This window comes from Triturus cristatus, chromosome 1_2, assembly GCF_964204655.1.
Source record: "Triturus cristatus chromosome 1_2, aTriCri1.1, whole genome shotgun sequence".
Classification (NCBI taxonomy): Eukaryota; Metazoa; Chordata; class Amphibia; order Caudata; family Salamandridae; genus Triturus; species Triturus cristatus.
Window position 1 is genome coordinate 837,787,043 of NC_140580.1, and position 19,775 is coordinate 837,806,817.

The 19,775-nt window shown below is 49.1% G+C and overlaps 1 protein-coding gene across 2 annotated transcripts in view; it reads right to left on the reverse strand.

Annotated features, from left to right (window-relative positions):
• Window positions 1–19,775, reverse strand: part of HP1BP3 (heterochromatin protein 1 binding protein 3) — a 784,108-nt gene that overhangs the window by 190,901 nt on the left and 573,432 nt on the right. For both annotated transcript variants that reach the window (XM_085608963.1, XM_085608964.1), the window contains one exon: window positions 1,490–1,649. In XM_085608963.1, coding sequence (XP_085465089.1) covers window positions 1,490–1,649 — 160 coding nt within the window. The remainder of the gene's footprint in view (window positions 1–1,489; window positions 1,650–19,775) is intronic.

Consider the following 19,775-nt stretch of genomic DNA (forward strand, 5'->3'; position numbering starts at 1 on the left):
CCGCGACTTGTTGGATGGAGAACGCGGAAGGCTCTTTGGAACCGGTCGGCACCTTGGAGGTAGGCGTCGACTGCTTTGGAGCCATGGTGTCATCGCACCGAAGAGAGGTATCGACGGTCGTTGGAGTCGACGACTTGGCGTGTGCCGCTGTCTTCGACGTCGACGCTGATGGGTCGGCCATTTTGACTTTGGTGGTCAGGGCCGACGGTTTCGGTGCCAGAGGCCGAGGCGCTTTGGGGGGTCCGAGGGCCTTTTTCTTCGGGTCGGCACCGATATCCGCTGCAGTGAGTTCGGCGCCGAAATCCCTTTTACTGCGTTCGGGGCCGACGGCCTTGGCTGGCGTCGAAGGCGTGGAGGGCTTCGAGGCCTTCGAGCCGATTACAGTCAGTTTCACTTTTGGTTTCAGTGGAACTGGTGCGACGATTGGTTTCGCCGAAGGGAACCCAGTCGTTTTTGTTAACAATGGCTCGTGCGGGATGTTCGAGGCCGGGCCGAAGAACTTTGAGACTGATCTCGGGTAAGGCCCGGAGGCGATCCCTCGACCTGAGCCTTATGATGACGCACTTTGTCGGCCTCCGTATCGACGGGTGGGCCTGGCTCTTCGCTAGAGCTATCTTCTTCGGCCCCAAAGGCCTCATCGTAGTCTCCTACCTCGTCGATGACTTCTTCCCTTTGAAAAAGCACCTCATCATCGTCTTCCGATCGGGAATCGTGTTCGGAAGCGGGGCTGGAGTCTACTTCTTCCACGCTCTCGGCGTCCTCGTCTTCGGTGTTGAAGATGTTGGCCGGGGCAGGCGCAGATTGCTGCGCTTCTAATCTCGCCGCCCGTCGATTCCGGAGAGTCTTCTTCGATCGGAATCAGGCACAGGCCATACATTTCGCCTCATCGTGATCCGGTGAGAGACATTTGTTGCATACCGGGTGGACGTCGATGTGTGGGTATTTTGCGTGGCATAAAGGACACCGTTTGAATGGAGTCCTCGATTCCATCGTCGATGGAAGTTCGATGTTCGGACCAAAGGGACCTGAAAGGCTGGAAGAAGGTTCTAAAGTAGTAAAGAAACTAGTCGAGACCGAACGGGAACAGTACCGACGAAAACTAAAGGCCTTTTGGCCTTAGACTGAATTTTCCTAACTTGAGCTAAGATAAGCACATCCGAACCCAATGGCGGAAAAAAACAATCTAAGGATGGAGAGGATGCCCATGCGCACTGTGGTCCAGGGGAGGAGTCACCTATCTCGTGATACTTCGAAGACTCTTCCAGGACAACAACGTGCAAACATCCGGACCCAACACTAGGCGGCGATCTATGCACAGATATGAATTCAGCAGCCCACATGCCTCGAACCATTAGATAACAACTTCGAACAATAACTCTAGGACAACTTGCGATACATGCCATATAATATTAAGCGGTCAAGTATCCCTCCCTGAAATTTTGACAATAGCATTTGATAAATAAAACGCCACCATCTGCAATCGACTTACCCTGAAAGCTTGAGTTGGTAGCAGGATGTTTCTCTAGAACGTACTTCTTTATTGCAGTTGTGGAGCAAGTCTTGGGCTCATTCATGGCAGTGATGGCAGACAGAATAGCATCTTCAAACAAACTACCACCCAGCAGGGGCTTGTCACCAGATCGCTTCAGCTGTTACCAAGGAGGAAGAGGGTTAACATATGCAGCTCCATATTTACGAGGCTCCAGGTGTTCAAAAGCTCCAATGCTGCCTTGTCCATGAGGATAAGACATCAAAGCAGAAAAAGTTCAAACTGCATGCTCATACAGTATAAAATACCCAAGTAAATCAAACTTCTCCAAAGTCAGACACATTGTGCATTTTAAGAAATGATTTTACTTCTATTTTGATGTAAAACAGGATATCAACATTTCCTTGTAAAAGCAGAGACAGCTATATTTGGCCTACAATGAGGAATGTCGTTGAAATTTCATATGCTGATTGCAGTCACTTATTTCAGTTTGAATGTTTTTTTTTACTGCCTAAATCTAAAGTTGATTAACACAATGATTAAACTGCTTACCTTGGGTAATAATTCTTCCTGATGTAGACTAGCTTTCCATTGATTCTACACTTTATCAGGCGCCTGACTGGATTAGAAAAGTCAAAATAAAGCAATAGCTGCACCACCACTCGGTGCTTCCATGCGGCATTCATCTATAGCCTTGCATCGTCTCAGGACATAACATGGACCCATTATAAGACGCCACTATCATTAAAATGAGTGCCGGAAACTTCTTCTGTGTCATTAAGCATAAAAAAAGATCAGGAATTGATAAAATTAAGCATAAGCAGTGACCTCCTAAGCGGAACAAATAACTACAGAAAGGGAATATGTTCAGGAACCCAGCTACAACTATCATTCCTCAAAAGAGGGAGGATGGGGGGTAAGAAATCTGCGGGAAGTAAGAGTATCCAACAGAAAGTGTCACAATGAACTCAACTTTTTCTGATGGATACGACTTCCAACAGATTCCTGGATCACTGAATCCTTAACAGTATTTGGCTTTATGAATAGGTTAAATGGTGGTGACATTTGATGTAAAAGTACTGTGTTTAGTTCCAGGTTGCTGGAGGCGATCAAGACAGTGGGAACATCTTTAAAGAGATTCTGTACGACCGAACAGATGGTTTTCGGGAGATGGCGGCCTGATGAACTCTGATAAAATGCATATTTGCGGCCTGATTTTGTCAAGTGCAAAAGAGAAGGCAGTCTTGGCATGTAGAGCTGCAGATCTACACACTTGTGCATAGATCGCCATCTGGTGTTGGGCCCGGATGTTTGCAGTTGTTTTTCCTCTTAGAAAGTCTTTGGAAGTCACGAGGTCGGAGACTCCTCCTTTGGATCGTATTGCGCATGGGCTTCGGCTCCATCCTCAGATTGTTTTTCGCCAGCAGGGAAATGATGGAGCGTAGTAATAAACAGTGAAGATGCCCATGTGTGTTGTATCTAAATAAGATAAACTGGAACAGATAAAGGTACCCGGGGAGGCAGGTGGGTGTGTGTAGATGGATTAGTTACTTACCTGTAATCCTAGTTCTCATCCAGGGGTATACTCAGTCATAATCTATGAATAATCCCCGCCCACGTGCGGGATCCCGGAGCATATAGAAAATAAATATATATACATATATATGCATATGTGAAAACATATACATGCAGCCTAAAAATGTTTCAAATATGGCAATGCTGTAAATTACATAGGTTTGCATTGTAGTGCCCCCTAACCCATAAGGAAAAAAGGAAGCACCATGCCAATTGTCACACAACAATGCTTTATTGCCATAAAGCAAACTTGTAATTGCAGGCAATTGACTGTAGGCTGCAGTAGAGTATCAAGAAACAAAGAAAACTGACACCTTGCCTTTAAGGCATTAGAGTAAGGGGACCGTGCCTTTAAGACCTGCAGGAGACCCCTTGCTCCCATGATGCACCACAGGTGACAGTTAGGTCAGTTCTTTTTGACGGTGCACTCGCACCCGAGTAGATCTGCAATTAATAAACAATGCCTTGAGGAGAAAAAGCTCATCCGGGGAGGTCGCTTATGACTTTGATGAGTATACCCCTGGATGAGAACTAGGATTACAGGTAAGTAACTAATCCTTCTCATCCAGGGGATACTCATCAATAGTCATAATCTAGGAATAGAGTAGCAAGCCCATACCCAAAGTCTCGCGGACGAGCATTATAGCATTTAGAACATGCATTAACATCACATAAGCATAGCAATCATGCAAACAAATTCCTCAAAGAGGCCTGCCCCACCTGGGCGTCGGCCTGTGCGTCTGAATATAGGCAAAAATGGCGTGTAAAAGTATGTATGGAGCGCCATGTAGCCGCTTTGCAAATTTCAGACATGGGAACGTTGCGAAGGAGAGCTACAGTAGAAGCTTTCCCTCTAGTAGAGTGTGCTCTTGGTCTACCCTGTACAACCTTGTGAGACAGCTGATAGGACAAGGCTATACATAAGACAATCCATCTAGAAATGGACCTCTTGGAGGCAGCCAGCCCAGTATTCGTTAGACCGTAATTAACAAAGAGCCTGTCAGACTTTCTAAGTGAAAGGGTCTTAGCAAGATAAAATTTCAATACCCTCCGAAGGTCAAGAGAATATAAAGCTCTCTCCGGGGGAGTGGTTGGCTGAGGAAAAAAAGTGGGTAACGTAATAACCTGATTAATGTGGAAGTCCGAGACCACCTTGGGCAGGAAGCTCGGATGAGTACGTAGTACCACTCTATTAGCATGGAAAACAGTGTAAGGTTCCTTGCAGCACAGGGCCTGAATTTCACTCACCCTGCTGGCAGAAGTGATGACTACTAAGAAGGCAGCCTTCCAAGTCAGATGCTGTAAGGATGCCTTATGAATAGACTCGAAAGGAGATCCCATCAACTTAGAGAGAACAATGTTGAGTTCCCAGGGAGGAGAAGGAGACCTCACTGGTGGAAATACTTTCTTTTGGGGGGGGGGGGGGGGGGGGGGAATGTATTTATTTGCATTTTCTTTGGTACAGTACAAAACCCCATCAAATATTCAAAACATCTTATTTCTGTTTTCAACACAGGCATAGTGGAATTTGGCAATAATAGCACATAAGGTATCGAATATGCTACTTAACAGTATGCATCTGTTCTTGGCATGTAGGGCTGCTGACATTCATATCCGTGCATAGATCGCCGCCTAGTGTTGGGTCCGGATGATTGCACATTGTTGTCCTGGAAGAGTCTTTGAAGTATCACGAGATAGGTGGCTCCTCCCCTGGACTACAGTACGCATGGGCATCCCCTCCATCCTTAGATTGTTTTTCGCCATTGTGGCATAGATGGGAGTGTAATACAGTGTATGATGACCATGCTAACTAGTAATTACTGAATGCTACAGCTGCTACAGGCGCCGGGGAGGAGGGTGGGCGATATGAATGTCAGCAGCCCTACATGCCAACAGATGCACACTGGTAAGTAGCATATTCGGTTCGAGGCATGTGGGCTGCTGAATTCATATCCGTGCATAGATTATACAGCAGTCCCTCCATTTAGCGGCGGCTTCCCATGCCAGCTGCAGCAGTCTGAAAAAGAGTTTTGAGAACAGCCTGTCCTACAGCTGCCTGCTGTCTTGAGTGTACATCTACACAGTAGTGCTTGGTAAATGTATGTATAGTGGACCATGTGGCTGCTCTACATATCTCCTCTAAAGGAATATTTCCCAGGAAAGCCATGGAGGCCCCTAACTTTCGTGTAGAGTGGGCTCGTGGAGGAATTGTCAGTGTGCGCTTAGCTTTTTCATAGCAAATCTGTATACACTTAACTATCCACCTAGCTATTCCTGCTTTGGAAATGGGGTTGCCTTTGTGCTGTGGAGAAAAGGCAACAAACAGTTGTTTTGTTTTCCTGAAATTTTATGTTCTGTCAATATAGTACAGGAGAGCTCTTTTGATATCAAGTGTGTGGAGCATTCTCTCTGCGACATTCTCAGGATTAGGATAAAAAAACTGGTAGTTCTATGGATTGGTTCATATGGAACTGCGAAATTACCGTGGGCATGAAAGTAGGGTTGGTGCGTAGTACGACCCAGTTGGCATGAATCTGTATAAAGGGCTCTTGAATGGTTAGTGCCTGAAGTTCACCAACTCTTCTTAGTGAAGTAATGGCAACCAGGAAAGCTACTTTCCATGTCAGAAATTGAATCTCACAAGAGTGTAGAGGTTCAAAAGGTGGTCCCATCAGTCTGGTGAGGACCACATTTAGGTTCCAGACTGGTGAAGGAGGGTGTCTTGGAGGAATGACACGTTTGAGTCCCTCCAAGAAAGCTCTGATGGCAGGCACTTTGAACAGTGAGAGGTGCTGCCGGTTCTGAAGGTAAGCTGCCAGTGCGGTTAAATGTATACGGATGGAATTGTATGCTAGATTGCATCGGTATAAGTGTAATAGATAACAGATAATGTTTTGCGTTGATGCATCCAGCGGATTGATGTCATTATTTTTTACAATAAATGACAAATCTTTTCCACTTAGCCGCGTAGCAGGCTCTGGTAGTGGGTCTCCGTGCCTCCTTGATGATATTCATACATTCTTGAGGCAAGTTTAGGTAGCCAAATTCTAAGATCTCAGGAGCCAGATCGCTAGGTTCAGCTGTTGCGGATCTGGGTGCTGAATCTCGCCATGGCTCTGCGTTAAAAGCATGGGTGTTAGCCGTAGTCGTTGATGCGGTACCACGGAGAGTTCCAGAAACGTGGTGTACCATGGTTGGCGTGCCCACGTTGGAGCAACCAGGATGAGCGTCAGTGAGTGTTGCCTCAGTTTGCGTGCCACCAGCGGTATTAATGGTGCTGGGGGACAAGCGTACGCAAATCTGCCTGACCAGTTCATCCATATTGCATTGCCCTGCGACTGTGGATGTGGGAACCTGGCGGCAAAGTTTTGGCATTTTGCGTTTTCCCTTGTGGCGAATAGGTCTATCTCTGGCTGACCCCACCGTTGGAAGTACGGTTGTAGTACTGACGGATGTATCTCCCACTCGTGTATTTGTTGGCTGTGTCTGCTGAGCAGATCCGCCATCTGGTTGTTCTTGCCCGGGAGGTGTTCCGCCATGAGGAAGATGTTCCTCTGAATGGCCCACTTCCACATGCTCTGAGCCAGATGAGACAACTGTGGAGAGTGTGTCCCTCCCTGCTTTTGTATGTAGTACATGGCGGTCATGTTGTCCGTCCAGATCAACACGACTTTGTTGCACAAGTGTACTTTGAATGCCTTCATTGCAAGGAAGATTGCCATGAGTTCCAGAAGGTTGATGTGCATCCTCCTTTGCTGTGTCGTCCATAGTCCCTGCACTGTGTAATGGAGTACATGAGCTCCCCATCCCTGGAGAGACGCGTCCGCCGTCAGTGTGATTTGTGGGACAGGTTCTCGGAACAGTCGGCCCTTGCAAAGGTTTTGTGGATTCCACCAATGCAGAGAGTTGTATGCCCGACCGCTCACCAACACTAGGTCCTTCAGTTGTCCGTGAGCCCGATTCCACTGACGTGCCAAGCACTCCTGAAGCGGACGCATATGTAGCCTCGCGTGCGGGACTATGAAGATGCAGGAGGCAGGAGGCCATCATGCCTATCAACTGCATAAACACTCGTGCTGGTAGTGAATGTTAAGGTTTGAACTTTATGAGCAACTGCATGCTGTTGATCCGCACTGAATTGGGCTGTGCCTTGGCTGCCAGAGTGTCTATGGTCGCGCCTAGGTACTGCTGTACGTGGGTGGGTTGAAGGTGGGACTTTGGATAATTCAGGGAGAATCCAAGGCTGTGAAGAAGGTGAATGGTGTGGGTCATGTGGTTGGCACACTGCTGGGCCGACTTTCCCTGGATAAGCCAGTCGTCCAGATAAGGATAGACATGTATGTGCTGTCTCCTTAAGTGCGCCGCCACTGTTGCCAGGCACTTGGTGAACACTCTGGGTGCCGTCGTTACTCCGAAAGGGAGGACTTTGAACTGGTAATGTTGATTGAGAACAGTGAACCAGAGATATTTTCTGTGGGATGGGTGCATGGGTATATGGAAATACGCATCTTTGAGATCTAGTGTTGCGAGAAAGTCTCCCTGCTTGAGCAAAGGCAGCACCTGTTGCAAGGTTAGCATGTGAAAGTGCTCTGACAGAATGTAACGGTTTAGAGGTCTTAAATCCAGTATGGGTCTGAGAGACCCGTCCTTCTTGGGGATTAGAAAATACAGTGAGTACACTCCGGATCCCGGTTCGTCTGCTGGCACGAGTTCTATGGCTCCTTTTTGGAGCATACTGAGAACTTCCTGGTGTAATAAGTGCAAGTGCTCTGCGGACATAGGACGGTGTCTTGGTGGTATGTTTGGTGGAGTGGATGTGAGCTCCAGACAATAACCGTACTGGACAATGTCTCTCACCCACCTGTCTGTAGTGATGGACTTCCAGACCGGCAGGAACTCTTAGAGTCTCCCCCCGACAGGTGTTAAGTGGTCGGGGGGCAGTGACAAGGCGTCACTGTTTGTTGGTGGCGGAGGACCTGGAGCTGTTTCCTCGGCCTCTGCCCTTGACGTTGTTTCCACGGTATCCACCTCTGTTATTCTTATTATAGGTGGTCTGTGTGCCTTGTTTAGTGTAATGCGACTGTTGGGAGTTCTGGCCTCTAGATGGTCCTCTGTTGGTAGAGCGACGAAAGGACCCACTCCTAAACTGCTGTGATTGTAGAGAACCTATAGACTTTGCAGTCTCTGTATCTTTCTTGATCTTCTCAAGGGTGATGTCAACTTCGGGGCCAAAAAGGGAGTCAGGGTTGACAGGTTGATTGAGTATCGTTGTTTGTATCTCTGGTTTGAATCCTGAGATTCTCAACCAAGCATGCCGTCTTAACATGACGCTGGTGTTAATAGCCCTAGCTGCAGTGTCCGCCACGTCAAGAGCGCACTTAATGGAAGCGTTGCTTATGAGCTTCCCTTCTGTAATAAGCGACTCTGCCCCTTCCTTGAACTGATCTGGGAGGTGTTGTAGCAGTGTCTCTAGGGTATCATAATACGCCCTGTCGTATCGAGCCAGAAGTGCCTGAGTGTTGGCAATTCTCCAGATGTTAGCTGCCTGTGCAGCAACTCTTTTCCCTGAAGTTTCCAAGACCTTAGACTCCTTGTCAGGGGGAGGAGCATCACCCGTCGTCTGTGAATTGGCTCTTTTCCGAGCATTGGACACCACCAACGAGTCCAAAGGCAACTGGCCTCGTATGTAGGTAGGGTCCACAGGAGCTGGCCTATATTTTTTGTCAATCCTAGGATTTAGTACTCTCGCCCTTGTGGTCTCCTTAAAAATGTCATTAGCCGGTTTTAGGACCCCCTTCAGCATGGGCAGAGTCTTAATAGATCCTTCTGAGGTAGAGAAGGTATCCATCAGAAAATCATCCTCAATAGGATCAGTATGGAGCTGTACATCATGATTTTTAGCTACTCTCTCAATCAAGGCATTGAAAGCAGCAGTATCCTCAGTAGGAGATGATTTTACCACATATGCCTGCGTGTCTGGAGCGGTATGTGGGTCCCCTGTACCAATATCGTCTACCCAAGGTAGGTTTTGATCTTCAGGGTCAGTGTCCGCAGGATAAGTGTCCTCAAGATCACAAGCATCCCCTGCATCCTCATCAAATTGTGTGGGTGAGAATGACTGAGGCTCCTGGTCATAATAATGAACATGTTCTACTAGAACTGGTGACGTGGTCCTCTTCTTCTTCAATGGGATTTTGTATGGCTCCATTGATTTCTCTGGCAGTATCTTTCGTTTATATATTGACAGTCTACCAGTCTCCGCATCGATAAACTGCCTTGGTTCCTCATCTTCCTGAGGGACTTCGACAGCTCTCTTCCCCATCGGCACTCCTGTTGGTGCTTCGACAGATTTCTTCGGGTCGACCCCTTCTTGCGGCTCGAGACCCTTCTTTGCGTCGAACATCTTCGGTCGTACCGCCGGTGGTAGTCCGAATTTTATGTGCGTCGACGCGATGTCAACTGTGCTGACCGTCTTTGGCTGCGGGGGTGCTTTTGCGCCGAGCATGGAAGCCGTGTCGCGGATGCGGAGTAACGACTCCGACACCTTCTTCTTTAGGAGGGGAGACGGGGTTGTTGAGTCGACACGTTCCGTCGATACTCTCTTGGACGTGGCATCTAACCCCGAACCAGACGGCGTGTTCTCGACACGAGGACCGGGATGGCTCGGCCGTCGCGAGGCGCTCTGTATTTTTGTGTCAACGATCCTCGGCGCCGATGTTTTCGGGTCGGCAACCTTGACCTTGGTTGTAGGCGCCGCCTTCGGCTCGACGTCCCCATGAAGTCTCCGTGCGTCGACGGCCTTCTTTTGTTTGGTCGGCTCCGAGGGCTTCGAGGCCTTGTTGCCGATGAGACTCTTTCACTTTCGAGGTAGGTGCCTGTGCCTTCAGTTTCGATTTCTTTTGATCGAATGATGGTTCTTTCGATACCGATGGCTTTTTGGGGTAGTTCGTAGCCGGGCCTTTATGCGGTGCCGTCGAATGAGAGGAATGACCTTGGGTAAGGCCTTGTGGCGATCCCTCGACCTGAGCCTTATCGAGCGTCTTGTTGGGTCCTGTACCGACATGTGGGCCTACCTCATCTTCTGAGCCATCTTCCTCGGCCCCAAGGGCCTCATCGTCGTCTCCTACCTCTTCGACGACACCATCTTCCTGTTCGCCTAGTATACGCTCGTCTTCGGCATCATAGTCGGATTCGCGCTCCGAATCCGGATCCGAGAGCTCCCCCGGAACTTCAAGGTCCACGACCTCCTCATCTTCCGTCCCGAAGATGTTGTCCGGGTTCGGCGTCGCTTTCTGCGCCTCGAGCCGAGCTGCTCGACGAATGCGAAGGGTCTTCTTCGATCGAAACCTGGAACACGCCATACAGGTGGCTTCGTCGTGGTTTGGAGAGAGGCACTTGTTGCACACCGGGTGCACGTCGAAGCGAGCATACTTAGCGTTGCAAAGAGGGCAACGCTTAAAAGGGCTATTCGATGTCTTTGGATCCATCGTTGATTATCTACTCGAGAACGCCCTCGACAAATATACTTGGCGCCGAACGAAAACAATACCGACGAATGTAAAGGCCTAAATACTCAAAGAGCTAAGATTAGGACATCCGAACCCAATGGCGGAAAAAAACAATCTAAGGATGGAGGGGATGCCCATGCGCACTGTACTCCAGGGGAGGAGCCACCTATCTTGTGATACTTCAAAGACTCTTCCAGGACAACAATGTGCAATCATCCGGACCCAACACTAGGCGGCGATCTATGCACGGATATGAATTCAGCAGCCCACATGCCTCGAACCAATGACTTCAAGTAGTTACTGTCAACGAGATCTTCATTCCTGCACCATCTCCCTCCCCGGTATCCCCTCCCCCTCCTACTGCGAGTCCATGAGTGCAAGACCATAATAGTGTAGCCACGGCTTCCATATTTTCCAGAAGTTTTTTGGGCACCCCCTCGCCGTGTAAGTCGTTTTCTCCCCCAGCATGTACATGTCCATACCTTTCCGCTAATCTTCTATCGTTGGGTTGATCGCAGCACCCCAGGCCCTTGCCAAGTCTCTCTTAGCTACCACCAAACCCAACTGGAGCAACAACTTCACTTTGGGGAGATCTACCTCCGTAGGTATTCCCAGCAAGATAAACTTAGGGTCTAGGGGTATGGAGTCTTTCAATATAAGTTCCAGCTCCTTCAACAGGGCACCCCAATACAACTGTACCTGTGTGCACCACCAGACCGTGTGAAAGAAGGTACCGTCCATGATCTTACACTTCAGACAGGTGGGTGATTCCGATCTGCCTATCCTGTGCAGTCGAGCTCTGTCATAGTATATCCTGTGTAAATATTTGAGTTGAATCAAGCGCAATCTAGATCTAATAGCTACTTCCCTCGGATGCATCAAAGCCATCTCCCAGTCTAGGTCGTCCATGTCTCCCAAGTCCGCCTCCCAGCGCGCTCTCAGTTTTCGCAGGGGGTCCGGCGTGTTATTCATGATGGTCTTATAAGTCCAGGACACAGCTTTCCCCCCCAATTTCCTCCATCATGAGCCTTCCTTCTAGTGGGGCATACTCTGGGAGGCCCTCCATGTCGATTGATTGTGCCCGCCAAGCATGCCTCAATTGCAGATATTTGAAATATTGTGTCTTATTCATATCGTACTCACTCTGGAGGCGTGAAAACGTCATTAGCTCCTTACGATAGATTATATCTTTGAGTTGAGATATGCCAACCAAATCCCATTTCTGAAAACCTTGCAGTTTGGCAAATTCCTTGAGCCGTGTTCCCACCCAGAGCGGGGTTTCTTTGGACACCCTGCCATCCCACTTCATTCTCCTCTCCGCTTTTTTCCACGCCAGTATCACAATTTGAGTGGCCGGCAGTAACTTTGCAATTCCAGCGCCTCCATACACATAATGAGAACATGTCCTTCTAAGGAACTGCGTGTGCTCAAGCGCATATGCGGGGTGCTCCCTATCTTCAAATGCCCATTCATTGACCACTATCAGATGGGATGCCCAATAGTATGCCCGGAGATCCGGCAGAGAAATGCCACCGCTGTATTGATTGCATTGTAGCTTCCCCAGGGCCACCCTAGGGGGTTACCCTCCCCATAGGAATTTTCTAAGGACATCATCGATTTTAGTGAACACCTCTTCTGGGATAGAGTGATAAGTGTTCTGCTGGACATATAAAAATGTCGGTAAGATTATCATTTTGAAGAGTGCGGCTCTTCCAAGCAGTGTCAAAGGTAATGAAGCCCAGCGATCCGCATCTACACGGAATTCCCCCAGCACCTTATGGAGGTTCCGCTCCAGCGCCAGCGGTGTATGGAAATACTTTCTTAAGCCCTTCTAGGAAATCTTTGACTACCGGCATCTGGAAGAATGAGGCCTGGGTAGGAGATTTTCTATAAGCTGTGATAGCAGCTAAGTGGACTCTGATGGAAGTATACTTTAAACCAGACTTTGCCAAGTGTAATAAATAGGGGAGAATAACCTGTTCTTGACCCCGAAACGGATCAAGGGCGTTATCTCTACACAAAATGTAGAACCTCATCCACTTGAAGGCATAAGACTTCCTAGTGGAGGGCCTCTTTGCTTCTCGCAGAATGTTCATGCAGTCCGCAGGAAGATCTAAATGTCCGTACTGGATGAGTTCAGGAGCCATGCCGTCAAGCGAAGAGAGGGGAGGTTGGGATGGAACACTCTCCCCTGGTCCTTGGTCAGTAAGTTCGGCAGGCAAGGCAAGGCAATCTCCAGTGTGTCACCTCTGACAACTGTAGTAGATCCGGGTACCACCAATGACGGGGCCACTCCGGAGCTATCAGGATCCTCCGCGTTCTGGTCCTGTAGAATTTCTGTATCACAGCTGGGATGAGAGGGAGAGGAGGAAAAGCGTATAGCCATGTCCGTGACCAGCTAATCAAAAGTGCGTTCCCCTGAGATCCCTGTTGGAACCTGGGGCATTTTTGCTTGCCGCGTCTGCGAAAAGATCTATGTCCGGTACTCCCCACTGCCGGAAGATCTCGAGCGACGTCTTCGTTGAGCACACAGTTGTGCGCTTCGACGAAGTCTCTGCTGAGGCCATCTGCCTGGACGTTCAGGGTCCCTGGCTGGTGAACAGCGATGATCGAAAGGCCTCTCGCTAGTAGCCATCGCCAAATGGACTGAGCTTCCAGAGATAGGACTCATGATCTGGTGTCTCCTTGCTTGTTCAGATAGAACATAGTTGTTGTGTTGTCTGTCTGAACCTGCACGTGGTTGGTTTGGAGGGACGGATACAGGGATTTGAGAGCTAGATGGACTGCTCGAAGCTCCAAGAAGTTTATGTGATAACTCTGTTCGGTATTGGACCAGAGACCTTGTACCTGAAGCTGGTCCATATGAGCACCCCAGCCCTGCATGGAGGCATCTGTGACCACTGTCTGTGTCGGAGGCGCCTGATGGAAGGGGACGCCGTGAAGTAGATGGGAGCGTTTCATGCACCATCTGATGGAGTCTTTGGCAGCTTGGTGAAGAGAGATGAGATCTTCCCAGCGGCCGGACCTCTGCGACCACTGATCCTCTAGCTCTTGTTGCAGAGGGCGCATGTGAAGACGTGCATTGGGCACAATGTAAATGCACGAAGCCATCGACCCCAGAAGTGACGACACTTGCCTGGCTGTGGGAAATGCCGCGTTGAGAAGCGTGTGGCATTTCTGAAGCATGGATGATAACCTCTCCTCCGAAGGACACACGCTTGCCTTTGCGGAGTCCAGAGAGGCGGCCAGGTAGTGAATCCGCTGAGTGGGATTGAGGACCGACTTTTTGTAATTGACCTGTAATCCCAGCGACTGTAGGAGATTGAGGCAGAACGAGAGATGGCTCTGGAGTCTATCAGGAGTGGAACTCTTCAGGAGCCAGTCGTCTAGATAGGGATAGACTAATATCTTCTGTTTGCGGAGGAAGGCAGCTACCACCGCCATGCACTTTGAGAATGTCCGTGGGGCGGATTTGAGGCCAAACGGCAGAACTCTGTACTGATAGTGCTGACGAGACATCTGAAACCTGAGAAATTTCCGGTGTTTCACTGAGATAGGAACATGGAAGTAGGCATCCTGTAGGTCGATGGCACACATCCAGTCTCCCTGGTGAAGATGCGGGAAGATCTGATGCAGAGCCAGCATTCTGAACTTTTCCTTCCTGACAAATCCGTTGAGCAGACGGAGGTCGAGAATGGGTCTGTACTCTTTGACTACTCCTCGTTTTTGCACAAGAAAGTACCAGGAGTATATTCCTGGATTTCTTTGCAGGGGCGTTACTTCCTCTATGGCATTCTTGGAGAGGAGAGTAGCTACTTCGCCCAGTAAAAGCCGATTTTGGATTTGAGGGAGGTGCTGCCTCCGTGGGGATACATGCGGAGGGGGAGACTTGAACCTCCGCAAGTAGCCATGCTATACAATATTCAGCACCCATCTGTCTTTTGTAATTGCTTCCCACTCTGCCAGGTGAACACGGATACTTCCTCCTACCGGAGTGGCGAACGAGCGCGGAGGAAGTAAGATCTCACTGTTTTGAGGGCTGTTTGGTGGAGGACTGTTGCTTCTTTGCATTTCCTCTCCCTCTGCCACGACCCCTTTGTTGAAACTGGGACCTCTGCTGATTTTAGGAAGACCATTGGGGTGTTTGAACGCGCTTATGAAAGGCACGCCTGTCGCCCTGGCGAAAGCGCTTTCGATATTCCTTGCGCTTTTCCAGCCCAACAGCTTTTACAGTGTCCAACTCGGCCTTCATTTTGTTCATTTGGTCATCAGCGTGAGACCCAAACAAAGATGACCCGTTAAAAGGCAGATTAAGATTTTTTTTCTGCGCTTGAGGCCCGTCAGCCGCAGCCAGGCTGAGCGCCGAGAGCATACGCCATGAGAGTAGCCATGTGCGGCGAGGTACGAAGCATCCGCAGCCGCACTGATAATTTGATTGGCTACGAGCCCACCTTTCAGGAAAATTTCATTAAAATCCTGCCCGTCTTCCCTTGGCAGTTTCTCAGCAAATCTGGAGAGGGAATCCCACAGAGAGCGATCATACCGTCCTAGCAGGGCTGAAGCACTAGCCACCTTCATGTGTGAGGCAGAAGTGTTGCACATCTTTCTGCCACACAAATCCATTTGCTTGCTGTCTTTCTCCGGGGGGACAGAAGAAGACACAGAGGCAGAATGGGACTTCATGGCAGCCGCCACGATAACTGAGTCCGCTGGTGGGTCCGCCCTTAGAAACAAGGGATCCTCAGCAGGAGCCTTATATTTTTTTGCTATTCTTGAAGGCACAGAGCCCACCGTAGCAGGAGTGAGAAATGTGGCCATCGCTGGCTCCAACAATCCTGGCACCAGTGGTAGCAAAGGTCTTGGTGCTGACCGGTGATGCAAGGTGATATTCAATTTCTGTGCACCTCTACCCAGGACGTCAGAGAAAGTAGCGATGTCATCCACAGGGGACACTCGCGACGGGGGTGTAGAAGACAAGGTCGGAGAATAGTCCCGGACCAAGGACCTTGTGGAGGAAGACCAAGTAGGTGATCTAGTGCGTTGCCTCTTGTGGGGACGGTCGCTGTGATGACCCCTGGACCGTGATCCGTGTTTGGAAGGAGATCTTGGCCTTCTGCGAGAAGAGGGACGATCCCTGGATCGTGACCGGCGTGGAGAAGGTGGCTTTGGAGAAAACCTGGAGGGAGAGTATGTGCGGGAAAAGTCTGAGCCCGGACTTCTGCAGCCACCTGTACCCACATTCTCCAACCAGCGAGGTGAAAGTCCAAACTTCTGCGGTGCTTTAGGTGATTTTTCCGGAGAGATCTGCACGATATGCAGGCCTGGAGATGATGAACGAACGATCTCCTGAAGATCTAGATCTGGCTCTTCTCTCCGCGGTCACTGCTGCTCTTTCCTTCGACGTCGAACGCCTTGACGTCGATGTTTGTGTCACCATCGGCGCCGATTGTTGTGAATGGCGCTCCGCCCTCGACGGTGGCCTCGAAGCCGACCGCCTATGTCGTTGCGAAGACCTCGACGTCGATCTTCGTCATCGAACAGGTGTTTGTCGACGAACTGGCGACTTCGACCTTCCATGACGTTGACTGGGTGACTGTGAGAAAGTGGCTCTGTATATACTGTTCCCTAATAGGTACAGGGTGTACAGAGTCCACAGTCCCCCAGAGGCTGATAGAGGTCAAAGTTAGGTATGACCTTACTCTCAAAAGTGGTAGCTTGGTCGAGCAGTAAGGCAGTACCAGAGGACAGTGTAAAGCATTTATTGTACACACTCAGTCAGCAAATGGTTTCACACACTCAATAACTGAACTCTAGACCAATGATTTGTATATATAAAATATATGCTTGTTTTATTTTTAGAACCACAAAGGGGGTAAAAATATACTTTCTCAGAATGAGAGGTTGAATATAAATACTTTTGTTTCAAGCAATAAATTTGTGTAAACAGCCACAGTTGGTTGCAATAAACAATCCTATTTCCTAAACATAACAATGCATTGAGCTCAATGGTAAATTCAGGTTATTTGTAATAAATTACTTTTCAGATTACTTTTGGAATTCCAGGTCTGGATCCTAGAACCAGCCTGGGGTCAGTATTCAGAATCAAGTGATGAAAGTCGACTTAATAACTGTAATGATTTTTAAATAATATTTAGCTATTTCAAAAGTTAGCACTTAGAAAATATTTCACAGAAAACATTCAATGGATCTCTATGGCAAGAAATTCAAATTGCAGGTAGAGTACTTTATCATTACTTTAGTAATCCAGGACTGGGTGCCTAGACCCAGGACTGGGGTCCTTATCAAAAGCAGGTAAGTAATTTCGTTTGCAGAAATGGTACGATTTTAAAAGAATATTTCAAATTTGCAAAAGTAGACACTTAGAAGAAATTTCACAGAAAAGCAGACAATGGTTGTGAGAAGTTGGCCAGTCCAAATACCCTTATGGTGATTGGTTGTAAAGTCAACCTTATAGACCAGCTATCCTAGTGGTAGCATGGACAAGAGCAGTCTTAGGCTAAACTCTGAATGGCATGTGAAGCCAGCTGTGATACCATATATGATCCCTTGAATACCAAATGAAAGGACACCACAACAGATATATATATATAAAATAAAGTGTATTTATTCTAAGCAAACCCTCAGCACTCTTTATGAGTTTAGAGGTAAGTACAACACAGTCTTATTAATGCATACAGTAAGTCACACAGGTAAGTAATACAGTTAGGCCCTAGGGGCCACGCAAACCATATACTAAATAAGTGGTATAAGAACCACTGTCACGGAAATAGAATAGGCCTAGGCCTAGGGAATCGCTGGGGCTACACTACACTAGCGTTAGTTAGGGAGTGGGAGGCCCACGGGATTCGTGTGCAGAGTGGAAACACTCACGCGTAATGCGTAAAAGTCAATAGCAATGTTACAGTTTAGAAATAGATAGATTTAGGACACTTCCGGAGTAGCTAGGAAGTTGAGACTTGAAAACTAGACACTAGGATAGTCACTATCCTGATGAGCACCGGAGTACCCAAGTTACCTAGCCCACAGGCTGCGGGTGCATAGGGGTGAAGATGCGTCGTTTTCGTCGTCGACTCCTATGGATGCCTGAAGAAAGATGCTGACAGGCAGTCAGGGGAGAGTGTCCGGTGGATCCCAAGCCTGGGATCAAGAAGAGAAGAAACCTGCAAGCAGAGGGGACAGAGTCAAGGTCACTAGCCAGTGACCACGTGGAACCAGGAAGGAACCAGGCGATGTCGTGAAGAGTTGCAGGGGAAGGTGAAGCTTGTCGCTGGAGCCAGGAGGACCAGGAAGCGTCGAGGACGACCAGGACCAGGAGGCGAGCTGTCCCACGAAGGCTCTTGCTGTCGGCGGCGTCGAAGTTGGACTAGGACTCACCAAGCCTTGGCAAGCGGAACCCACGAAGAACAAGGGACTTGCTTCTGGTGCAGACCAGGAAGGTCTGGGGTGCTTCTTCTTTGCAGAGAAGCGGGAGCCAGTCTGGAGGAGCCAAACCAGCGCAGAAGATTTTAGGGAGCGTCGTCACAAAGGCCACTAGCCAGCGGGCAAGCAACCGGACAGACGCGGCAAGCAGGAAAATGCTGAAGGGCCCCACGCAGGACTCGTGGAGTGTGGGGGGCTGGTCTTCGGTGCAGATGGTGCTTGGGGTTGGGGCTTCTCAATCCCCGGTGCACAACTTCGAGGGTACCTCAGAAGCTGCGCTGTAAGTTACTAGCCACTTTTCCCAGGTAGCCGGTCCCACGTCGCTCGTCGCCTCCACGGATCTCAGCTCTGCTGCAGATGTGGATGAGGGTCGGAGAAGTCTGGAAATCAAGGCTCTGGTCGGGCTCTGCAGTCGGTTCCTCGTCGAACGTTTCACAAAGCAAAGGGTAGTCACTTGATGGTGCCTGTTTGCACAGGGTAGCCACTCCTTGGCTACAAGGGAGATTCTTCAGTCTTCTTCTTTCGTCGAATGTCGAAGGTCCAGAGTTTCTGTTCAGTTTTGCAGGTTCAGGATAATCTAAAGTCTTGAGGCCCAACTCCCACTCTTATACTAATCTGGGGGGCTGGGATACCTGCTAGGTCACGCCTTATGGGTGGGACCTGGGAGGGGGTGGTTACACCCACTTCCCTTTGTCCAGTTTCGCGCCAGAGCTGGGGCTGGAGTGCCCCAGCGCCGGTTTGAACTGGACTATGCAAGGAACACCTTGTGTGCCCCAGGCATGTCTCATTCCTTTCAGCCCACCCTGCCCCAATACACTAAAGGCTGTCTGGGGAGGTGCTAGCACCTCCCCAAGCAGGAAACCTATTGTCCAGGCCTCCCTGGCTGGGATCCCTCCCAGCAGCAGGAGGTCAGACTTGTGTCGTGGCAGCAGCATCCATTTTGTGATGCTGAGGCTTTGGTCAGAGGCTAACAGTTGAAGTATGATTTTAACATGTCTTTCCCTCTAGAAGGGGGGAATAATATTCTCATGTCCAGAAATGGCATGGGGGTATTATTCCCGAGTGTTAGACACCTTACACGACATGCTTTGATAAAGCCAAACCATAGTTACCATAACCGTCTAAGATTATAAGGCACTTTAAGAGTATATGGTAGGCTATATCATAGAACAGCTATAAGGACATGGTTCCGAAAGCTGCAGACAGGCTCAGCTCATGCTAGAGCACCATCTCACATGTTACCAAGCACTCTGCCTCCAGGATTGTCAAGGCCTGCCATAGGAGTGACTGATAGGTACACATGTGTCTATATATAAGGTAGGTATAGGAATACTACACCTAAGCAAGGGGTGATTACACGACCTTGCCCCAGCTGAGTGATCAGCCAGTTGTGTCTGATTGGAAGGCCAGACCAGGGGTGGCATAATACATGCTGCAGCCCCTGGGAGGCCTAGGGTACACCTATGCCCTGGGTACCTAGGGTACACTGTACAGGGTCCAATAAGGTGATCCTTACCAATTGGTTATGTACCTAGGGTACATGGAGTCCATTTTACAGAGAGAGCAGACAGCCTGAGACCCTGAATGGCAGGATCTCAGGCCAACTAAGTCGAAAAACCAGCTAGACACTAGGCAAAAAGTTGGGGGTAACCATAGTCAGATATCCACCTTCCTACACAACCCCCCCCCAAACGAAAGGAGATAAGGCTGGCCTTTACAAGGTAAGCCTCTATTGCCTGAGTGGCCATATAAGGAAGAACCAG